The 22,526-nt window shown below is 49.1% G+C and overlaps 10 protein-coding genes across 10 annotated transcripts; 4 read left to right on the forward strand and 6 right to left on the reverse strand.

The window, feature by feature from the left end:
• Window positions 1-241: 241 nt before the first annotated feature.
• N7481_001123 (uncharacterized protein) lies at window positions 242-1,127 on the reverse strand (the record flags this gene model as incomplete). The annotated part of the gene is made up of 4 exons (XM_057260342.1): window positions 242-308; window positions 375-584; window positions 639-1,017; window positions 1,079-1,127. 4 exons carry the CDS (start codon window positions 1,125-1,127, stop codon window positions 242-244), a joined length of 705 nt encoding a protein of 234 aa, XP_057128174.1.
• A 712-nt stretch (window positions 1,128-1,839) lies between these two features.
• Window positions 1,840-2,845, reverse strand: N7481_001124 (cytochrome b5 reductase family protein; the record flags this gene model as incomplete). Its single annotated transcript, XM_057260343.1, has 3 exons — window positions 1,840-2,387; window positions 2,447-2,524; window positions 2,578-2,845. 3 exons carry the CDS (start codon window positions 2,843-2,845, stop codon window positions 1,840-1,842), a joined length of 894 nt encoding a protein of 297 aa, XP_057128175.1.
• A 509-nt stretch (window positions 2,846-3,354) lies between these two features.
• N7481_001125 (ankyrin repeat domain-containing protein) lies at window positions 3,355-4,489 on the reverse strand (the record flags this gene model as incomplete). Its single annotated transcript, XM_057260344.1, has 3 exons — window positions 3,355-3,536; window positions 3,599-4,289; window positions 4,373-4,489. 3 exons carry the CDS (start codon window positions 4,487-4,489, stop codon window positions 3,355-3,357), a joined length of 990 nt encoding a protein of 329 aa, XP_057128176.1.
• Window positions 4,490-5,315: 826 nt separating this feature from the next.
• Window positions 5,316-5,848, forward strand: N7481_001126 (DUF1772-domain-containing protein; the record flags this gene model as incomplete). Its single annotated transcript, XM_057260345.1, has 3 exons — window positions 5,316-5,358; window positions 5,434-5,661; window positions 5,832-5,848. 3 exons carry the CDS (start codon window positions 5,316-5,318, stop codon window positions 5,846-5,848), a joined length of 288 nt encoding a protein of 95 aa, XP_057128177.1.
• Window positions 5,849-7,263: 1,415 nt separating this feature from the next.
• Window positions 7,264-8,610, reverse strand: mvd1 (diphosphomevalonate decarboxylase MVD1; the record flags this gene model as incomplete). The annotated part of the gene is made up of 2 exons (XM_057260346.1): window positions 7,264-8,407; window positions 8,540-8,610. The coding sequence occupies 2 exons, from the start codon at window positions 8,608-8,610 to the stop codon at window positions 7,264-7,266; spliced, it is 1,215 nt and encodes a 404-aa protein (XP_057128178.1).
• A 235-nt stretch (window positions 8,611-8,845) lies between these two features.
• On the forward strand, window positions 8,846-9,715 carry N7481_001128 (cytochrome c1 heme lyase CYT2; the record flags this gene model as incomplete). Its single annotated transcript, XM_057260347.1, has 1 exon — window positions 8,846-9,715. The coding sequence occupies one exon, from the start codon at window positions 8,846-8,848 to the stop codon at window positions 9,713-9,715; it is 870 nt and encodes a 289-aa protein (XP_057128179.1).
• A 394-nt stretch (window positions 9,716-10,109) lies between these two features.
• N7481_001129 (SNAP receptor PEP12) lies at window positions 10,110-10,988 on the reverse strand (the record flags this gene model as incomplete). The annotated part of the gene is made up of 2 exons (XM_057260348.1): window positions 10,110-10,631; window positions 10,695-10,988. The coding sequence occupies 2 exons, from the start codon at window positions 10,986-10,988 to the stop codon at window positions 10,110-10,112; spliced, it is 816 nt and encodes a 271-aa protein (XP_057128180.1).
• Window positions 10,989-11,450: 462 nt separating this feature from the next.
• Window positions 11,451-13,551, forward strand: N7481_001130 (nucleoporin NDC1; the record flags this gene model as incomplete). The annotated part of the gene is made up of 3 exons (XM_057260349.1): window positions 11,451-11,583; window positions 11,661-11,928; window positions 11,982-13,551. 3 exons carry the CDS (start codon window positions 11,451-11,453, stop codon window positions 13,549-13,551), a joined length of 1,971 nt encoding a protein of 656 aa, XP_057128181.1.
• A 470-nt stretch (window positions 13,552-14,021) lies between these two features.
• Window positions 14,022-14,813, forward strand: N7481_001131 (AAA-ATPase Vps4-associated 1 family protein; the record flags this gene model as incomplete). Its single annotated transcript, XM_057260350.1, has 4 exons — window positions 14,022-14,132; window positions 14,240-14,506; window positions 14,577-14,647; window positions 14,699-14,813. The coding sequence occupies 4 exons, from the start codon at window positions 14,022-14,024 to the stop codon at window positions 14,811-14,813; spliced, it is 564 nt and encodes a 187-aa protein (XP_057128182.1).
• Window positions 14,814-19,731: 4,918 nt separating this feature from the next.
• On the reverse strand, window positions 19,732-21,387 carry dspC (dual specificity phosphatase YVH1; the record flags this gene model as incomplete). Its single annotated transcript, XM_057260351.1, has 4 exons — window positions 19,732-20,170; window positions 20,282-20,632; window positions 20,908-21,135; window positions 21,317-21,387. 4 exons carry the CDS (start codon window positions 21,385-21,387, stop codon window positions 19,732-19,734), a joined length of 1,089 nt encoding a protein of 362 aa, XP_057128183.1.
• Window positions 21,388-22,526: the final 1,139 nt, after the last annotated feature.

A 22,526-nucleotide genomic window follows, 5' to 3' on the forward strand; every position in this document is an offset into this window, starting at 1 on the left:
TACTAGTATATGATAATTTGCCCATGGAAATCTTTCGTATATAGTATCAGTACTGTACAATTAGTATTTCGAGGATAAAACAGTAATTGGTCTGAATATTAGAAACTTGAAGTACGTTATTCTCAAAAGGATATTCGAAGTAAACGGCCTCAGTGGCTCTTTGTTAAACATCTGGAGGGGCAGCATGGAAGCGGTTACCCGACATGTGCTAATTCATATGCTGATTCTATTTCGTCCTATATTACTCTGCAACTGGGAACCCATACCCAACCATCAGCGCTGGCTCCTCAATATTGTGGTGTTGATAGCTGTCTCATAGTCAGAAATGTACTCGCAGCTGCAACTGACAGCAGGAAAAGATGCAGTTAACTTACCTCAGCACACCGACCGCGCCAGGGTCAAGCATCAGAGAAAGGGGGAACTCCATCGGGTATCCAAGCCATCGCTTGGTGAAAGCTCGCAGAAGATGTCCATGGGCAACGAGAACAACGTCGGAAGGGTTCTCGCCATGCATGCTATCCTTTTGGAATGCACGAATCTCCCGAATCAGATCATCAATGCGGTCGGTAACCTGTTGAGCAGACCTACAAAACCGTGTTAATATAGACGCCCACAGCTTCCAAGAAAGTGATTCTTACTCTCCACCTTCACAGCCATCACGCCAGATATCCCATGGGCGCTCAGAATCCAGTCCACGCTCCTTTCGCAGCGCGCGGATCTCACGCGTCAAAAGGCCTTCATAGTCTCCATAGGTCCATTCAGCCAGCCTATCCGTCTGCGAAACCTTTTGAGCATCCTTCAGGGCTTGCTTATCGGCATCAGAGAAGGCAATGTCAAATGTCTGCTTAGCCCGATTGCGGGGACTGATGTAGACATGGGCGAGGTTGACAGGGTCAATCAGTTTTCCGGATCCAACAATCATCTTTCCGGAAGCATGAACTTGCTGCTGGCCATCTTTGGTGAGATCCAGCTCAGTCACGCCGGTATACTGACCACTTTGAGACCACACCGTTTGTCCTGTGACGAGTTAGCAATAATTCCAACGGAAACTCGTCCTGAAAATGACCGGGAGACCTACCGTGACGGTATAGGAAGACACGGGGAGTGCCGGCGTCTTGTCCAGGCATTTTATCGGGAATTTATATGCGCCTTTTAGGATGGTTGTCGAGGAATCCTGGTTCTTGGATTGTTGATGGAATGGGGTAGTGGGGGAGGGCCGACTGAGGAAAAAGTATTTCCACCGCCCCGATTTGACCCTATCTTAATATCCTCACCGAGCACCCAGAACCTAAATTTGGTCTTTCATTTATGGAGCTACCAAATAAATACTCTTATATCATCGATACGTATAAGAATGAAACAGATCTAGGCATGTACTACTAGGTGCTAAATTACTCTCGAGTATTTACCGGCATAGCCGACCGCGTAGGATGACTTCATGATATTCTAGTCTGCCCCACTCACTTGAGCTTTGTGAAGGCGGGGCAGAAATAAGAACCAGACATCTCTACGGAAACAGGTCTTAGGGGTGATTTCAAGAACACCACTCTGGTCTTTCTTAGGATAAACTTTGCAACTCTTGACCGTAAAATTAGCTAGGCGGAAAGTTGTTCATCATCGTGGTTTTACATTTTCATCAGACAGCCCAGGGAAGAGACAAACCAATTAACCAAGCATTGACTACGTAGGTAGTAGGTTCTGGCAGCTCCTCTCGATGCCCAGGTGGCCTAAAATCAGGATGAACATTTTGCATAACAGTAGTCAAAGACTCATAATTTTGCTTTATATTCAAGGCTCCTTTCTTGAGTTATTCTAAAAACTTGTACAGTCTGCTAAAATCTAGAACTTATATATCTGATTCTTCTCAAAGCCCAATCTACTCAAGATACCCGGGGCACTGCGAGATCCAACCAAAGAGTTCTCCATTCCAGGTGGGCCACAGACAAAGACATGAGTATCTTTTCCAGAGCCCCGTATCACCTCTTTGAGAAGTTCTTCCGTCACATAGCCCTTGCGAAGACCGGAGACTTCCTCTTTCGGGTGACTGACAGTATAAACATATTCGAAGCGATCAGGGAACTGCTTTCTGTACTGCTCGAGCTCATCCCTGAGAAGAATATCTTGCTCTGTATTTACACCGAACACAAGATTAATCTTGGTCTGATCCTCCGGATTGCTCAGAATGCCCTGGACAAGCTGGTATATGGGTGTGATTCCTGCACCTCCCGCGACCAAATAGACCTGGGAAAATTGATTTGGCGTCCATGAAAACCCCTTCAGTGCCGCCATAAAGGTGAGTGTGTCGCCGGGTGCGAGTGAATGGAGATGGCTACTAGCTTTTCCGTTTGGGTATTTTTTGATCATCAGTTCCAAGGAGCCTTCTTGCTCTAGAAATACCTGTCGTTAGGGACCATGAAGCTTTCTAAGGGGATTGAAAGTCTCTTACCGAGGTTGCTTATAGGTGTGTATGGACGGAGGACTGGCAGCCATCGGCCTTGTGGCCACGAGAATGTAAGAAGGGCAGCTGCTTGAATTTTAGCAATTTGATGAAATAGCAAGTTACGAATGCAAACTTACAGGTCAGGGTTAGGCCGCTCTTAGCACTCTGATCTGGGAACTCGAAGACTAAGCGCTTGGTATTGTGATTGACTTGATCGACGCTCTGGAGGCGTAGGGTCTTAGGGCCAAAGCCACCAAAAACCTTTGGCGCCTCTATTGACTCTGCATGGCCTGATGGGAGCAGCGATCGTGTGCCATAGTATGTAGCAGCTCCTGCAACTGCAACGGCGGAAATTATCGTTGGTCTAGATTTCAGCGCGTGCCATAAACCTCGTGAAGACGCCATGGTTGAGATATTTATAGGACGAGGAGTTTCAAGATAATGAGTAGGCCTGGGAGCAATACCAAGTCATAAAGATGTTAGGGTGTAACTTAACGCTGACAGGGGAAGCTGGGGTTATATTCCTTTATAATAGCACCTCCAGGAAACGCCCGGGCGGGCAACATGCAATCCTATCAGATTCTGGCAAAGACCGCCCCGAACCCCGATGAAAGCTCTAGTGGAGTCTTGCCCGCCGTTAGCATCGGTCGATCTGTTCGGAATGTCGGGCCATGGAACCCCCGGCTACCGACCATCCGTCCACCTGGGCATCGGACTTTTCTCTTTTCTCTCCGAATTTAAGCCAACCGAATCGACACAGTTCAATTACAACTAACTAACCAAGTGTTTGGATAATTAAATACTACAAGATCTGAGATAATGACAGGCACTTCCCGAGGTCTCCGAACATATGTCGGAGCAAATCGGTATATTGGAGCTTGGAACCTCCTTGGTACAAAAAATACCTTGAAACTTCAGCCGCCTATTTGACCCCTTAAGAGATCTGAGACTTCGGTGTGGCCTGCTCGGATTGCAAAGTCTAGCGCCGAACTGCCATCTTTATCGGTCGCCACCACATCAGCCCCATTCAAGATTAAAATCCATGCCAATTCGGCATTACCATTCCAGGCAGCCCATATCAGGGGCGTCCATCCAGCTATGTCAATAGCAGATGGATTAGCCCCCCCCTATCGAGAAATATCTTTGCTAGTTCAAAACTGTCGAAACGTGCAGCTAGGTGCAGCTCCGTGTCCCCGCCGGAATTTCGAGAAGGAATAGTTGCGCCTGCTACCATCAAGCGTTTTGCGATAGCTACATACTGCCGTGTAGTAGCATACCAAAGTGGTGTCATTCCAGCTGCATTGGCTACAGAAACTGCGGCGTTTGCTTCTAAAAAGCGGTTCACAGCCACCTCTTTTCCTCGAGAGCTTGCCAAATGAAGCCCGGTTTCCCCATAAACATTTTGCGCATTGACGTCAGCCCCTTGTTCAATAAGAAAAGATATGGTTTCGTCGTCGCTATAACGAGCGGCATATATCAAGGGCGTGTTCCTGTGAATATCATGGGCCTCAAGAAGGTATTTGTGTCCACGATCCACGAGTAAAAACCGGAGAATGTCTTTGAATCCATTCGAAGAAGCAATGTGGATTGCCGACATGTGTTTGCGACAGCGTACTTTCAAGTCGATTTGCAAATTATTCTGCAGGATTTCTATGGCAAGAGTTTCATTTCTCCGGGTTAATGCGCAGAGAAGCCGGTAGCCAACAATTTTAGGGCGCAGAAGTTCGCAGTGATTCTTGTTGACGCCGCCAAGTCTGAGGAGATCATCTCGATCTAAGCGTTCGGCAATACACAAGCGTATCTCTGGCGGTAGCGTTGCAAATGATAGACGGCACATCGTTCTAGCCAGCTGTTATTTTTGCTTTGATTAACACTAATGCCAAGAAACCCTAGACCCGTTGCTAAAACCGAACACAGTGTAGACAAACTTACTCCGTACTCACGAACCGAACCATATGGGGATAGAAGAGATTCTTCACCACCAATTTCAATTAGGCCCGACTTGGTGTGATAATAGAATTCGTTGGTGTTGATTTGATTCAGGATCATGGTTATTATTCGATCCTTTTTGGACCAACTCGTATGTCTGCTTGAAACCCCCTTACTTTGGTAACAACAAGATTGTCAACGCTAGCGAAAAGATAGTGTCAAGCTGAAGTGGAGTTGGCTCAAAAGTAGGCCCATATCTTATTCGGCCCACTTCATATGAGATTAAATGAAGTACTAGAATGAGTTTATAACGCTCAGCCGCAGACAAGCGCCAATGGATAATTGGGAGCGTGAGCCAAAGGTTGATTGTTTTGAAGTGAAATGCTCTTGGGGGTACCTTTTGGTTTTCTTAAACCTTCCCTCGCACTAGCTTAATTGCGACTTAGGGGATGGCAAATAAAAGCCCTGGAGAAGCCAAGCGACACAGCGGACTGTCAAGCCATGGAGTATTTGTTTTGGCCAACACAATGTGCATGGACACTGGATACAAGAAGGTCCGCATTCCAAGTTCCTTGGAGAAACGGGGAACGCGTTTAACTAAAGCCCTGCCACGGGCTTTCAAATGTGAAAATTTCATTTCCCCATGAGACCATGAGATTCAGTGCCATTTCCAACAGTTTAATGTGAAAATCATGAGGGTCCCGAGGAAGTCCCCAGAGTCTGGCAAAAACCGCCCAAAACCCGCTAAAGGCCGATCAAGGCTTTTTAAGTGGAGCGTTGGCTGATCTCACCGGAATGTCGGGCATTGCGCGCCCCGACCACCAACCATCAACTACTACTAGTATCAACCATACCATCATAACTTTAACCTGGAATTTATTCAAATCAGTCATAGCTATTCACTGATTACTCCAATTTTTCAACTTTGCCGGTCAATTTCCTCCAAATGGCATCATATCCATTCGGTTTCCGTGTCGCGCAGGCTGTCGGTATCTCAGGTGCAGCGTGGCTAGCAGGCAGGTGGCTCTGTACACAAATTCAGAGCTTCATCTAACTTCATGCAGGGAACATCGCAGCTCTTAGCACCATCACCACACCTGCTCTTATCCTATCTCAAAAAGAAGATAACCCTCCTGTTGGCCTGCTGGCCAAACAATGGAGGAACTTGTTTGAAAATGGCAAATCAAAGAACCCACCCGTCGCAGTTGGCGTGACTTCTGCTTTCATCTACCTTGCTTGGTCTGTTCGATCGGGGGGGTCCCTTATTCCAAAAGACTCCTATCAGCAGATCGGTACTATTCTCCGCCGCAGCGGTCCTGACGATGAGCATTGTCCCATTTACGTTCGTTGCAATGTCAAACACAAACAACAAACTCTTAGAAAAGAGCGAATCAACAAAAGAAGCTTCCGATGCAAATACAGTGGATCTGGTTGAGCGCTGGACAACTCTAAATCAAATTAGAGGACTTCTGCCTCTGATTGGGGGGCTGTGTGGTATGCTTGCTACATTGTTGTAAGCGTGAAAGGCAAAAAGGGTTCCCAGTATTTAATCTACATTTATGAGAAATCATGTGCACCTTCGTGTATACTAGTAATTCGAGGCTCAGATCGCCTAAAAATGAAATTTACATGCGACCGAAATTCAAGGGCGCATACAAAAAACGTGTATGAGGAAATGAAATACCCCGACTCGAAGCCAAATACCCCGTCATAGAAAATGCGAAACTTGCAGGGACAGATCCCCGACGTTGCAACCCGAGTTGAAACAGTGCGTAGTAGAAAAAGACAATGCGAGTACGCATGAGAACATTGTTACACGGCAATCCCGAAAGTCAATCAATAGAACGACCCATTGATAGCAGACGTAGGTATTTCAAAGTTTCAAGATAAAAAGATCATCCGTATACAGAAGTCCTGGGGGGTAAAGTCGCACAGAAGACGAGATATCGGCAGTCCATCTTTGTCAAATGCCCCGATTTCTGTGACTCGGAGAAATTAATATCTCTAAGAGTTTGACCCCGGTTGCAAAATGCAAAATGGTCTCTCGCAAGCGCCGTACTCTCAACGCCGGGCTCACATAAAATCGCGGTTTATAACATCTTCAACAACTCGTAAGTGAAAATCTCGAATTTCATACAATCTAGTACCCACGCTTACCGTGTAGAATATGAAATTGCTCACACATGGCCTACTCGCCATTTCCCTCCTGGGGTTTCACATTACACCATCATCGTCAGCTCTGGTGGTAAAATGTCACTGCGCTGGAAGTTATAATAACACCATTCAAGTCTGCAGTGATGTCGGGGCCATATTCAGCTATACAAGTTGTGGATTCCAAGGGTGCTGTGTTTCTGGTACACAGCAGAAACGATTTATTCAGAGATGCAGTCGACTTGGATATGGATTTGACCGGTGTGATGACTGCTCTCCCTGTTCAGGTGGCTGATCTTCGAGTACCGGTATCAAGCATTGAGATCGTGATTCGAACTGTAGCCAGCTGGGATTTAGTTGGGCGAATGGATTTTCCCTGGCACGGTTACTACGGTCTTGTATCTAGGTTCTGGCGGATAACTCAATACTCGCCCGTCGAAGTGGCCTTTCGTTTGAGACACCAAGGGCTACTAGTACATTATGCAGCAAGTCATATTCCCGTTGAAAGTTATTTGATATTAATTCGAGTCTAAGTATGCCTTTCGTGTGAGGCTTCAAATATATTATGCAACGAAATATGTTCCTGAAAGAGATCTGGTAAACGAGAATTGAAATAACGAAAATTGATCTGCATCATCTTTGCAACGACTCGATTTGAATTCACCCTTTTCAAAAGGGGATCGGGGTATAGTCGAAGTCATTTTAAGCAAGGTCGCTGTGCATCATAAGTCATCTTCGATCTTCTAGTTGTTGACCATCTCGCCAGTCTCGGTCACAAGGTGATCCTCAACGCTGATGGGGCCCTCTCCAACACCGGTCAGGATAACACGGCTAACGCCATCCTTCAGGCCAGACACGACCCGAGAGTCGATCTGGTCCAGAGAGACACCAGGGGCAGTGGTGTTGGCCAGCTTCTCATAGAAGGGACCCTCCCAGCCACTAGCGCTTGCACCGAGGATAGCCTTGACGGTGCCGGCAACAAGCGCCTCGTCCTTCTCCTCGTAGTAAATGACGGCGTTAGGGCCGGCATCGAAAGTGTAGGCAGCAACAGTGCGGCCAACAGCGCGGTTGATATCGTGCACAAGGCGAACGGCGGCACGGGAGACATCATTCATGTAGAAAATAGGGGGCCACGAGTCAAGGCAGGTGGCGTGGAAAGTGTTGGAATCGCGCATGGTAATCTCGGCGAACTTAGGGAAGTCGCGAGCCTGGATGGCAGCCTCAATGGCGGCCATACGCTCAGGGACAACGTTCTTGGCACGGTGGTCGAAGAGGTCGGAGGTGTGAACAGTAGTCTGCATACCCTCAGTGCTGGGGACGTCCTTCTTCTCGGCGCTGACAACGAGGATCAGAGCCCGCATCTCAGGCCAGTGAGCGGCGGGGGCGACTTCCTCGGCCAGACTGTCACTGCCATCGGCGAGCTCACCAGTGCGCCATGCGACATAGCCACCCATCAGGGACCGGCAGGCAGAGCCCGAGCCCTGTCGCGCAATGCGGCTCAGCTCCCGTGCAGACTGAGGGAGCGAGTAGAGATCAGCCACAGCCCGGACAAGGGCAGCGAAGCCGGCAGCAGAGCTGGCAAGACCAGCAGCAGTGGGGAAGTTGTTCTCGGAGACAATGCGGAGGGGCAGAGTCGAAAGCTTGGGGAGGGAAGCATCGCCATCCTCGAGGGACTTGCGGAGGGCGCGAAGGTTGGAGAGACAGGCGAGAGTACGCTTGGAGGACTGAATCTCCTGAGGCTTGCCATTGAGGTTCAGGGTATCCTCAGCGGCGTAATTGGCAGAGCAAGAAGCGGTAGTCAGGGTGCGAAGAGAGCGCTGGGAGAGAGTGACGGAAAGAGAGGAGTTGGTGGGGAGGTTGAGAGTAACATCACGCTTGCCCCAGTATCTATTTTCATCCATATCAGTTAGGCCATTTTCATTTTCATTCTCATTCTCATTTGTATTTGGAATTGCATTTGCAAAGAAATTCCATGTTTGACTGTCTGATACCACCAGATGAGGGGCAGGGCAGACTTACTTGATGACCGCAATGTTGACAGGGGCAGTAGTGGTGGCCCGGTAAACGGACTGGTTGGAAGTAGACGCCATTATCTCGATTAGAATATATGAGAGACACTAGTATCACAGCCTGAGAATAGATCAAGAAAAGGGAGAGAGGCACTAGCAAACAAATCTGTTGATGATGGGAGGCGGTCAAGTTTAGGGGGCGGCCAACAAGGCGGTGAAGGTAAATTTCCGCCGATCGGAGTTTACTTCTTTACTTTTGGTGTACCCTAGAGTACTTTGGATTAGCAATCCACTCTGCATCTTCACAACATCCAACATGGGCGCCGGCGCAAGTACCCCATCTGCTGCTGCAGAACCCCCTGCAGCGACTGCAACTTGCCCTGTCGATCACAAGACCCGTGAGGTCTGGTTACAACAGAACGGCAACGCGCCCCATCCCCCGTCCTCGCCCGACCAGTCTCAAGCCTCGACGAAACACCAACGACCATTATCAACAGATCGAGAAATTAGCACAATCCCGCGGGCCGGTGACCAGAAAGAAGAAAAAGCCTGCCCCGAGGGAAATAAGAAACCTCCATCTCCATACGAAGCCGCAAATGCCGCGTCGCATGGCTTGCCTTCCAATGCCGAATCCGAGACTGGCCATGATGAGGCTAGCGGTAACTGGATATATCCTTCCGAGAAGCAGTTCTTCGAGGCCCTGATGCGTAAGGGCAATACGCCTGGATCTACGGCCTCGGCCTCCGAATTGGCGACCTCCGTCGCGTCGATTATTCCCATTCACAACGCTGTCAATGAACGTGCTTGGAAACAGATTCTTGACTGGGAAGGCAAAGTCCCGTCCTCCGATCCGGGCAGCAAGAAGTGCGGTGGACCTAAGCTATATTCATTCCGTGGACTTGGAGTCGATCCTCAATTCTTGAGCCCCAGGGCTCGATTTAACGGAATCCTCGGATATCAATTGCCCTTCGATCGTCACGACTGGGTTGTTGAGCGCTGCGATGGAGAGCGCATTGAATATGTCATTGATTTCTACCAAGGGAAAACTACGGGCAGCAATGGTAACCCGGCCGGGTTGGCTGGAAACGCTGGCCCTGGAAAGCTGAGCTTCTATCTGGACGTTCGACCTAAGTTGAACAGCTATGAAGGTTGGAAAATGAGATTCTGTCAGTATGTGGGGCTCTGACGAAATCGCACGCGGTTTCATGACAGGGACAGATCCCTTCAAGATATTTTTAACGGCGAACATGGAGCATGGGTTTGGCATAGCTGGGGCCTCAAAAGGGCAACTGTATAATTTATGTATCACAATTTTGTACAATAGTATTTTACATTAGAAGATCGAGGATCATGATCTAGAAGGAATTGATGTTCTCCATTTCATTGGTGCCTAGTATTCAATTCAATCGGGCTAAAACAAGGCCAGGGTAGCCTCAGCAAGGACGGGAAATGTTCACAAAGACTCGGAGGGGACTGTGGCTAAGGAATAATACATCAGGGATATCGTGTGCAGACATAAGAAGAGAGATAAAGCGCCAAATATCACAAAGGCAACGAGGAAAAAGCCATGCAGAAGACATCTATCCGATCACGACTGCCAGTATGATGATAGTGAGAATTACACCCAAGATAAGAAGAAGACAGACGGCGGTCGACCGGGCTCGCTTCTGATGGCGACTGGCTCCTCTCAATTCCACATTCGCGCCACGAGTGCTTTGATTAACATTCTCAACGTTGTCGCTGATTATGTCTAGCTGGCCTCCCTGCTCCGTCACTATATGGGCCACATCTCTAAAAAGTTCGTTCAACTCTCCCACGGATTGTTCAATATTCCGGATCTCAGTCTCGCGTTCAATGATCAGGGATTCTTGGAAATCGACCTCGCCCTGGTTGGCGAGTTGGGAGGTCTCCTGCAACTGTTGTTGCTGCTGTAATTGAACATCGGTATTATCATGTGCTTGCTCGCCATCTTCTATAGCGGTACGTGCTGCCACTGCAGATGCTCGCTGTTTCTCCAGTGCGCGGCGCTGAACGGTCTGGAATTCATCTAGACCAGCTTTGAAATCGGACGATAGCTTCTGCTGTTTGTATTTTTGCAATGGCTGAATTGTCATCTGTTAGCTAAAATATTCCCCAATGCATGTGGTGGGACTTCGGAAACGTACATTGACATCCTCCCATGTTTGGATCTTCTTGAACCCATCTCCAACATCCTTGAATCCCGTTCGAGTCTCTTCCAGCATATTGTGTACCCGTTCTCGCACACGCTCGGTGTCCCGCTTTGTTCCAAGTAGGTTGATTTGGTGGGTTAGACGAGCAGTGTTGGAATTCAAGGTGAACAACTGATCGGAGAGCGACTCAGCCAGTTGGTCAAACCCGGGGTCATCGCGGTACTGGGCATCTTCGGATCTAGAGAACCCGCTCTGGGCCTCGAGTGAGTTTAAGCGATCGAAAGACATCTTGTGGGAGTGATGCAAAAGAGAGAAAGGCAGATAAAGGCAGAGAAAGGAAGTGTATGAGATTGAGGGAAGATGCGCCCTGCTGCCTCCGGGAACTGCAGGCACCACCTCCTCTCCTCACATGACGTTATCTGTCGCACTAGTCCCAGACAGGTTAGCCCCATGTGCAACACTGATTGCGCCACACTTTTGCGCTGAGCCACACGTCACATGACATATATGGCTGGTGTGTTTTGATGCCTCAAAATATTCCATTATCTCATGGACTCGGCTTGACCACCCATCGGCACAACAACGTACATACTCCTCGTTCGACCTCTTCCCCCGCCATCGTCGTCGCTGGATTTATCGCCCTCCTCTGCAGCTTCTGCAGCTCTTCAGAGGCTCATTCGGACCATGCTTTAAGACTTGTCGCAACCACCTTCCTTTTGAACGAATCCCCATCCCACTCCAGCTCTCACCATGGCCCCCGCACAACCCCGACCATACCGTCGGATATTGACGTCCGCGTTACATCGACGCTTTGTTCATGCATCCGCACTTTCTCTCTTGATTTGTTATGCTATTGCAATTTCAATTGGTCACACATCATCCTGTGAGTGTCGAGGCGTCGCTCGGGGCAACCTGGGTGGTTTTCCTGTCCCTCATAGCTAACGATTTTGAATCTTCAAGTCCTCTGGGCATGGTTTCCCCTCGGCTCATGCGGTATCCGCACCGTTATGCTCTTTCTTTCATCCCTCTCCATCTTCGTCCTTCGTGTCGGCCAACTCCACCTTGGCTCAAGAACGGCTAAATGCTCGCTTGGGACCTTTCAATACCTCTTCCCCCTACAAATTGCTCAGACATTTGGCTGGTATATTTTTTCGGCATGGATCTTCACTGAGATTTATCTCTGGTCATCACCAGCTAGTGCGGAGCTTGAAATGGTGAAACGGGGCAGGTAGGCTAAGGCAGTCCACGAAATTTGACAACGCAGAAATTGACTCGATGCAGGATTCACGAAAGACCCACCTTGAACGAGCGACCAATCTATATTCACACATATCACTTGCTGCTCGCATGCACCCAGGCGGTATTCCACCTGTACTGCGACTATGACCGCGTCCCCATACCTGTGGCCAAGCGAACACCCGAGAATGGCGATAAGCGCACCCACCCTGTGCCTCCGACTCTGGCACACATTCAAAGTGCCCTCCCTCCAATGGTCGCAACCGGATTATCAAGAAGTGCAGTCGTTGCTGGTCTACTTCCCGTGGTCTACCCTCTGTTCTTCCGCCAGGCCGCATGGAGCTGGTCCTTGTACTTCGCAAAGCTGTTTTGGAACTTCTCTCGGTCATCTGCGCAGCCTAGTACTCTCCTGCTGACCCCGAGCTTCGTTCCTCTGCTCATTCGGACCTTCTTCTCGGGCTCGTTTCTGGTTCTGCTTTGGCAATCGACCAACGTTTTCTTCTCGGTATTTATTGGCAAGGAGCCATTGAAGCGCGGCCAGCCTCTTACCGCTGAAGCCAAAGACCCCAATGGCAGCCTGATCAATGGCTTGAAATCTAAGAAGGAAGTCGCGAAAGCTTTCGCCTTCTGGGAGCTCAGTCTTATCGGCCAGACTCTACCCGAGCGTCGTAAGACAATCTTCAACGAGATTGATCGCGAAGGTGGTTCTAGTTGGTCTCAAATCGTCACTTCCCTTACTAGTGTGATTAAGGCTATCCCAGACAGAATTTCAGCAAGCAAAGCACCTGCCCCAGGCTCTAAGCCATCAGCGCAAACTTCACAGCCTGTTCTCCAGACTCTTCCCAAATTGACAGAAGCACCTAAAACCGACAACATCTTCGCAGACGCTCCTAAGGCAACCTCCCGGACGGATAAGTTTGGCGCTTCTTTCGGCTCTGCAGTCAAGTCCTATGGCCAGTCTTCCGACTGGACTCCTATGGCGCGAGCTCGTGCTCGCCAAGTCTTTGACCAAGCCTCATCCGCCATGCTCAGCCCCGAGCGGAAACGAAAACTCATTGCTACCTCCAAGGAGTTGAACCTACTCACAGGTGGTCCTTCTGTCACTCACAAACCCGAAGATGTCCACCCAATCATTGCTCAGTTCCTCCGTTCGCCAATCGGCCAGCCTCTGCGTCAAACCTATGCTCAATGCGCATCGAACATTGTCCTCGGCTCCCCCGAATCCTCTCTGACTCTGGTCGTGGATGCCGTCGACGCTCTGACTCGACTTTTGATTGCTAGTCTGGCAGAGGACATATACGGTCGGGTCCAGGCCGATGTTCCTTCTGTGATTCGTCTGTTCACAGAAACAATCGTGACTTTAGAAGTTTTTGTGCATCAAGGTGGGCTGGATGCGCACTGGACTGACGTCTACTTCCCGCCATCCAGTAAACCCGAAGACCAAGAAGAAGCACGAAAGATTCCCGATATCGAACTCATGGTGGCTTCGCTGAAGAATGGTCTTGGGGATTTGTTGGAATCTTTCAAGCCCTACCTCCGTGATATCGGCATTGAGGGTAAGGACCTCCGACTTGCGAAAGAAGCGGCTGGTGTCGATGCAGAAGATTTGTTATGAACTTCGACACGCCTGGTGTCATAATCCATCATTTTTACTCAAGCGGCGACAGTGTTAGACTGGTCGTCTAAGCTATTGTTTCTATTTCTTGGGGTTGACGGTGGACAAATGCATGGTTAGGCGTTTTCTTTTATTTCAACTCGATCTCGATCCTAGTCGTATGATGAGTAAATGGTTCAACTCAAACTCATTTATTAAGAACTTTCAATTTCTCTGAAATTTAGAAACCTACAATGGTACCACGTTGGTCTTTAAGTTACTTGGGTGAAGACTACTACTGGAACCTGCGTGGAACTAGAAAATACCTCAGGATATCTCAAGTTCGTTACGAATCGACCACGTAGGTCAGGGTCACATGACAGCATCGCGATATCCTCGACGCCCCAGAGTTGTTTTCCTATCAACAGCAGGAGTCATTGCGAAGCAGCTAAGAGTCAACTTCTCCGTCGATTGTGACCCCTCCCACCAACATGTCGTTAACGAACATTTATCACCTGCGGCGGGTTGCAGATACCTCTTCGAAGGCATGCTTGATCTGCTACAAGCCGTCAACCAGCGTTCTCATCACGCCCGATAACAAGGTATGTTACGGTCCAGACATAGTAGAAATGACTATGTGCAGCATGTGGAAAAGATTTCCCGCTCGAACTGGATAGTATATGCTTGCGATCGCTAATCATCCCATCAGGACTTCTTCTACGTGTGCCCCGCACATCTCCAAGACCGCCACTTTTGCTCAGCGATAGTCGACACAGATGGTGAAGCAGCGCGCGAAAAGGAGAAGAAAATGGCGGAGGAAATCGAGAAGGTAAAAAAAGAATACGAGGAGAAGCAGAAGCGGAAAAAGGAAAAGAAGTCCGACAAGGACGAGAAGGACAAGGATAAAGAGAAAGATGAGAAGAAAGGGGATTCCAAGGACTCAAACTCCAACGACGAAAAAGAGAGAGACGATAAGGTATTTTATGGATAATTTTCTGGTGCTGTTTTTTTCTTTGCCAGTAAGCTGATTGTCGCTTCTTTGCCAGATCGATTCAATCAAGAAAGGGGATTCGGAATCAAAAACAGATAATTCTCCGCGGGTATTCGCTTTGCATAAGTGAGTTTTTTATGACTTTGTGACCATGTGATGGTGACTGATTATATCTAGAACCTTTTATCAAATGCGGATCGATAGATTACGAGGCATCGAGATGGCCAAACGTAACCAAGAAAGGATGAAGAAACCGTCTCTTTTCCCATCTGTTCCTAAGAAAGAGCTTTAAGATCGGGAATAAGAAAACTCTCGTCTCAATATATCTTCTTCAAGTCGAAACCAAGAAGAACTAGCGCAGTCCGGCTTCGCTGATATCCCTCCCTATCACCTCATGGGAGTTGGTAGAAGAACGCCTGGATCTTTCTGAGTGAATGCTTTCTATTTATTTTCAATATTGACATCTGTTCTTCCTGTTAGCATTCTGGCAACTGTGACTTCGAGTTGTGAAATAAAGACAGGGCGACTATTCAAAATATCCTATCAATTGCGCCCGCATGCCAAGTTCATGGCAGTGAATCATCCTATTTCCCCTTACGACGAAACATCTACCACCGTATGATATTTCCCCAAAGCAACTCACAACCTTGACACCAAGTATGCCCTCTGAAAAGCGACAGGGCGCTGTGCAAGGGCGTATGGCAAGGTACAGAGGACCTTTGCGTTTGATGCAGATTATTACTTCACCAGGGGGGCTTCTTAGTTGAATAAATTGGGCATATGGGCTTATAGCAGAAAATGAAAATCCCATTGCAGAGACAAAGATCGACGTTTGAAGATTGCTCTAATACTACATAAACGCTGTACGACAATGTCCTACCGCAAAGCGCCCTACAAAGAAACCTCACACACGATGGCAAACTCGCACAACGATCCAGCAGAACTAATCGACTAGGTTCCAAATCCTGCAGGAATGGTAGCCACGAGCCAATGCCCTACCGTTAGGCTGAGCAATAATTTAAGGAAAACCGAACTCTGTGCATGTACTGACACTTCATCGCCCTGCCTATCACACCCCTCCCCCATCCTCCACCCTCCATCCTCCATCCTCTCATTCCATCCTTCCCCGCCTTCAATGTATGTCCCATGTACACGACCCAATCCGTCCAGCAAGGCCACCCACGCCCCGGCCCGCATGGATGGATTGCATTAAGAGATGTCACGTCAACTGATCTGATTATCCGGGAAATACGGTGCGACTACCGGGCGTCCCGCAGTCTTTCGTGCATCGCAGGATGGTCAGTGCTGACCTGACCTGACCGTACTCCAAAGCTCTAACCTTGTCCCTCTCTCTGCCCTCTCCTTGCCTTGCCTTGCCCTGTAGGACTACATCACAGGTGTGCACGGGTGGGGTGCATCGGGAAAATAAGCACTAGGGTAGTATCCAACGGGCAAAATCGTGAAACCCCGCTCTTTTGCACTGCGAAACAATGCCCTCTCTCCCCTGTCAGCCTTAGTGGGCTGGATTGTAGGGTCCGTTGTACTTCTCGGGTTTGGGTTAGTGTATAGTAGTTGAGTGAGTTTCTTGCATCCTGTGATTCAATGGCGATCTTCAGGGTTCTGGAAATTCTCGACTGGTTGCCTTACGCACTGATTCTCTGGTGATGCGGCTCTTTCGGATGAATGGGTCTATTTATACGGAGTACGAGTGAGACTGAGTATGAACAGGCCACGATATTGGGTCTCATAGGATAAATTGGAATTCGAGTGGATTCTGGTGATGGGACTAAAATAGTACGTCGGCAATTCTCGCGGCCTGACCTAAGCTTGCTTGCTTACTCTAGGCTATCCGCTGCCTGGTCGAAACCTACTAGTACTCTTAATTTCTCTTGCTTGTTTAGGTAGGTATGCTGTCGAGATAATGGATGCTATCAACTTCAATGGAGCCTTGGAAGGCAGCGGTGAGAATAGACGACAGACTAGCCAAATACAGCACCTTTGTACTATATCTTTTACAAAATTGATTAACCTTGGAATCTATTCTTAAGTCCCGTAAGGCTCCGCAAACTTTACTGTTCCAAGGTTGCCTACTAGTACTAACCATAAGCCTATCAGCCATTAGTATATACCGATTGAAGTTAATAGATGCGAGCCAACACCAAATAACACCAACCCCCAAACCCCAATTTTGAGCTTCGGTTAAAGAGTCAGATATGTTGCCTAGCAGGCTGCAGACGCGGCTAGCACCGCACAAGACTTGAACTAGTCAACTTAGCGCATCCGATAGTGGCAGTAAACCGCCCAGGAACCTGATAACTACCAACAAGGATCAAAATTGTGGCCATAGCACAAATGCATATGTACTAGTTCATCTTGGCGTAATGCGTATACTTCTGGAGTCCTTCGACTGCATGTCCGCCAAGGAAAATTTGGTGGCTAGTATACGCGATTTCTGACAGGCAGTTCCCAGGGCTGAGACTTGGGCGAATGGCTTGAGCTTCTGACTTCTACTAGTAGCTTATCTGTATCATAGAGAGAGAAAAAAGCGGCTATGCACTTTTCGTAGTGCAGCCGGCGACCAACATAAAAACTTGAACCGGACCAGCTGTCCATTATCGAACCTGGTGATCACGCTGGTCCCACCAAGACTAACTCAGTCGCGAAACAGGCTAAGCACCACGAAACTGTCACATATGCAAGGCGATCACAAACGCCCTAATGGGAAAGGGGGGCGGCCTTGAAAAAGCGGAAGTCTATTTAATTAGCGCCCTCTGATCTGAGAAATGGGAGGGGGCCGATGGTTGTACACAATGTACTCCGTAGAAGAGCTATGATATCAGCGTGGATTATCACCGCGGCCATTGTCAGCACATCCAGTACGAGTATGCGCGCGACTCCACTGGGAGAGCTGAGAAGCTCCCCCCCCGGCTAGGCAGTGCACTGCCCCCCCCCACCAGGGTCAAGATGGCGCCAATGAGCGGTGGCTGTAGGGCGAGTCTGTTTTGGTAGCTTGTTGGGCTCCGGGGTTCTGGTCGCATTCCAGGGCTGATGACTGATGATGGACCACATAAACGGGTCCCCTGCCAAAACCCGAGGAAGTGCCCTGGTCCCTGATTCACCAGTCTTACCTCGAATTGCAGTAGTTGCATACTCGTAGTCGGATGCGAAGGGATGTATAGTCTTTTCTTTGGTTGTTCTAGTTTTCTTACCTTTAGGTAGTATAGGATGCACGTCCCGGGAGCTGCAATGGGTTTCTATCTATAGACATGAACCCTTGACAACCAACTTGCCCCCCATCGTTGCCCAAGATACGGCATTTGCAACCCATGAACCCTACCCAGGCACAGACATGGACATGGACCCGGACGCTTGAGAAGAAGAAACCAAAAGAAACAAAAAGGAAATGGAAATGAATGTACTTGGTATTCCGTAATTAAAATGAGAGAAATAAAATAAAATAAACCCTATCAGGCACACGTCCCAGGCACAACAGCGCCAGAAAAGCAGCACCAGCAAAGCACAGCATGCTCATGCTTCGCCCTACGGTATGATAACGGGGGAATACGGTGTAATACAAATACTGACTTGAATGAAGGTGAATTCAGCCCTAAACCAATCGGGAGCAGCAGGAAGGCTGACCCGCTTTGCACAGCCTCCTTCATGTTTTCCCAACCTTGGAAAGTCTCCCTCCCTGAAGGGGCAATTAATCACCGTTACTTTCCATCCCCTTCGTCATTGGCGTTTCGCCGATCCCTGATGAAACAATCTCTATGTATGCGCTTGAGGAGGTGGAGAAAACGCAAAGTCTCTCTCTACAGTATGGAGTACTGTACATTGTCAGGGGCAGACAAGAGTACGAGACCAAGGATGAATGAGGAAAGGTGGGGAGTGGCGGCTGACGAACAGCATTGCGCCGGGACCAATTTGCACCCGGCGATTTTCTCATGTTTGGTCGCTTGGCGCGCGACTAAGGATTGCCTTGGGGCCGGGGTCAAGGTTTCGGATTTGTCCTCAGCCACGAAGGGGGTGGTAGCGTACTGTATGTACTATGGTACTATCATACTATTGTACTGTTAGGGCGATGTGCGAGGTGTGTGTTTAGGAGGGAAGGGCATTTCTTCGTCCTCCTGGGCATTGTGTAGGATGGATGCAGCCCCTAAGACCAGCCCCAGCCTGGATCTGGTCTGGTTTGCGCATGCACACACACTCTCTCTCCCTCTTTCGCACCTTTTATCTGACGAACGAGAGACTTGGTGACACTCCTCACGAATCAGGTGGCATGAGTTCCAAGGTTGCGTGGTCTTGGTCTTGGCAGTCTGACGCCTCGTCCTATGCTGTATCACTTTTAAGGTGGTTTTGCGCGAGCTTTGTGTAAGGCTGTGCGGGCTGGCTGAGGGCGGGCCGGATGGAGTACGAGTATACTTCCCTTGTGAATGACTTGCTTACCAACGAACGGGCTGATGCTGTTCATCTCGTATACCCCGGCCTCGTGGGAACTGTCAGGTTCTATCTATAGGAATTATACGCAGTAGTAAGAACTAACAGAGCCGCTGATGTGTATTCTGCATACCTCTTGTGGTATACGGAGTACATTAGCTTAGTTTCCCGAACTAGTTAGCTTCTGTAGAAGTGATCTGTGGATGCTTTTGAATTTGCCAACATGGCGGTGACTGTCCTCGAGGAGCTGAAAATAAATCAACAACCCCTAGGCGAATGAGAGGGCATTGGGGCTCATGAGTAGGGCTGGCTAGAATGGCTTTGGAGTTGTTTCAGGCAGCCCTATGTGGGACGCGACGGAGATCGAGCCTCATTGTTCTCCTTGCTGACAAGTATAACCGGTGTGAATAAAGATGGTCATATTCTCCGAGAAGCGAACCCACTCCGAAGAAAAGCCTTTGTCGCCTCCACTGACGCAAGTGGCCGTCGCGGATACGACTGCAGCAGTGGATAGCCTGTAGGAAGATGTTTACAACTGCGTCGTGGCTTCGACTACCCGTCAGTGAGATGAGGTCTTGCCAGCCTGGTGGGTCTGTCGATCGCCCACTTTATGCATTTGAAGATAGGATTTGAACAAGAACCAAGGTTCTAGGAAAGAATCGAATGTTCGATATGTTCCATTAAAATTCGCTGAGAGAAAACAAGTATCATGGCTCGTAAACAGCTAATGCGAATGAATGCTTGTGGAATCTTATTTCAAAGGAGGTTTTTCGTCAAAGGTTACCACGGCCAGATCCGGGTTCTTGGGTCTCTGGAGCTCGCATCCCAGGAGGCATACGGATACCAACGCCTGCGCGAAGTTGTGTAGTGTTCACCTTATTAGCGATATCAACTCGGGCTTTAGCAAGGCCCAGGGCGGGAACCACCCAGCTGCCACAGCTACATTGCAAGCCCTGCCAGGCAAATTTGCCAACATTGGAACCGCACTTAGGAGTAGGGCAGATGAGGCGACCTGCAAGAGGAGCTTCTTCCTCAGGATTGTCGTAGGAGCTAGAGGTCTTAGAGCCATCCGCTGAAGGGTAAAGACTAGGGCTCATCCACTTCATGGGATGCAGAAAGACATGCGCGCATTCCGCGTTTGGCCGCACCTTGGTATTGTGACGCTTTTCCTCCTCGTGGGGAAGGATGTAGGGCGTTGTTGCAAGTGGCGTCCTGTTGGTGGGTTGATTTTAGTCAAGTTGAACCGCAAACTTAGTTGGGAGGGGCGAGGGGCTGTCGAAAGTTTGGTTTGGCGGGGAATGGGAAATGTTGTATGATACGAACCGGCATTTGCGACACTTAATTTCCACTTCCTGCGATGCCTTTGCTTCTTGACGGGTGGGCTGCTCATCTTCAAAGCGCACCGACCTCAATTCCGGGGCACGGCCACATGCAACGCTTTCCTCAACATCGCGACGGTACAGCCAGCGTTGGTACACGGGGTTCTCTGTGACATCATCAGGGCAACCCATCTCGTGGTAAAGCGCTAACTGCTCCATGAAGCCGTCATTAGGCTCGCACAGGGGGCGCGACTGCCTGATTACCTCTAGCGCAGATTGCGGTGTGAGCGCACTAGGCTTCTGGTGGAGCAGGTAGGCGATACAGACAGCCGCGGAACGGGACTTGCCCATCGCACTGGATCGACATGTTAGTTCCCGTATTTTCCTGCAAGAGGCGAATTTCTGTGCCGTGTTGATGGGTAAAGGCAACCAGAAAAAAGCAAAACCGAAAGGCTAAAGCCCACAAAGAGAGGAAGAAGAAGGGGAAGAAAGTCTAGCCACGCGCAGATCCCAAGAGGGGCACGTGATGACGTCGTTGCAGAAGGATGAGGTGCAGATGGAATATCATATGATGAATATTGAAGTGTAGGAAAGTAAAGGGAGGGAAGGTGGAGTGGAAAGTAAACTTACCAGTGTACAAGGACATTACCTCCCGCATCAAGGCCAGACTGGATGAATTGTATGACAGCAGGGAAGTGCTGCAAGAGGTTCTCATCATCGGTATCATCTGCATTTATAGCAAAGTGCTCAAAGGATGAGAAAGTGTCCTTGACCTCGGCAGCATTAAGACGTAAAACGGAAACCACATGGGTGATATTTTCCCTTTCGAGCGCTGCCTTGTTCTTCAAACAGAAGATGCTGTAGTGGGGTAAAGTGATACCAGTTAGCAATGAGAAATGGAGGCAGAACCATACTAGTGTTGAGAAAGATGCGTTCAAGTTGAGAGCCTTGAAGAGGCCCACTCATGAGTGGCACAGGTAGGAAGTACTAGTAAGTACTGGTAGAGACCAGTAGTAGAAAAGGCAGACAGAAAACGAACCCAGAAATGTAGATATTTTGGCCGGGAATCTGGTTCATAGCCATGATTGGGGTGGGGAGGGAGTCAAGCATCAATATTGAAGGACTGGGTGTATGTCTAAGCTGACCCGCGTAAAGTACACTCTGTACTGATTAATGATAATGTCATTAATGCTTGAATGTCAATGTTTGATAGTCACTGACTGGCCCGCAGACTCTGCCAGTTCTGCGAGCCTCGGCCCCTTTCCGAATTCGGAATTAGGGCTTAGGGCTCATAGTCACGTGACTAGAATAGTATATACATTATGACAGTTCCGGATAGTATAAGGAAGGGGAGAGAAAGACTTTAGAAGTACTTTAAAAAGGGAAGACGAAAACGACAAGACAAGACAGGCTTATTGAGTATGAGTACATATACTCCGTACTCGCAACTGTCGATTTGTTGCACTTTCACTTCACTGCAAAGACCAGCCAATCGCAACTTCTGCGCGCGCAAACTGCTGGAGTGGGCCCGAGATGGAGTTACCCACCAATCCCTCCGCATTTCGAGGGCATTGGTTACTGCCAACTACTTTACGGAGTACGATGGGTCATATTGTACTTACCCTTACCTACTAGTCGAACCGAACCACACTTGCAGACTCCATACATCTCCAATAGTACGGAGTACAGAATACAACGACATCCAGCTGATCTCCCAGCCACCCAGCCCCAGCTCCATCTCCGTCTCGGCCAGGAAAATCTCCGTACAAACAAGACTAGCCGAGCGGATCACGCCGCAGTGGGCCCATTGAATTATCTCCCGACACCAACTGCACGTCTGACCTGCCGATTCGTCCTGAACACTGCAAGGGGTCGATGTACTCTGACTTGCCGCGGGTAAGCTTGGAAATCGCAGGAACATCGACCTGCTGGCTGGATGAGACTCCCGCAGGAGTATCACCGAGCGGGGAAAGGGGGCGCAGTCACGCCGCTGTTGCTTGTGACTGGTGATGGAAGAGAGAGGCGTTAGCGCACGCGCGCGCCCTTAGGCTGCAGCCCTCTAAGGCTTAAGGCTGACCTCTGGGAGAACCGTCGGGGGAGTGGCGATGATGCTGACGAGGGGGGTTCCCTTTTTCTCCAGCCTTCATTGGCGACCTACACTATGCGCTGCGTATACTAAACGCTCCCTCAGTATACACACTCGAATCGACTGACACTTGGCTGATATGGATACGCCTCGCGGTTCGCCA

This window comes from Penicillium waksmanii, assembly GCF_028829765.1.
Source record: "Penicillium waksmanii strain IBT 27052 chromosome Unknown utg000001l:1.0-4852451.0:1.0-4856178.0, whole genome shotgun sequence".
Classification (NCBI taxonomy): Eukaryota; Fungi; Ascomycota; class Eurotiomycetes; order Eurotiales; family Aspergillaceae; genus Penicillium; species Penicillium waksmanii.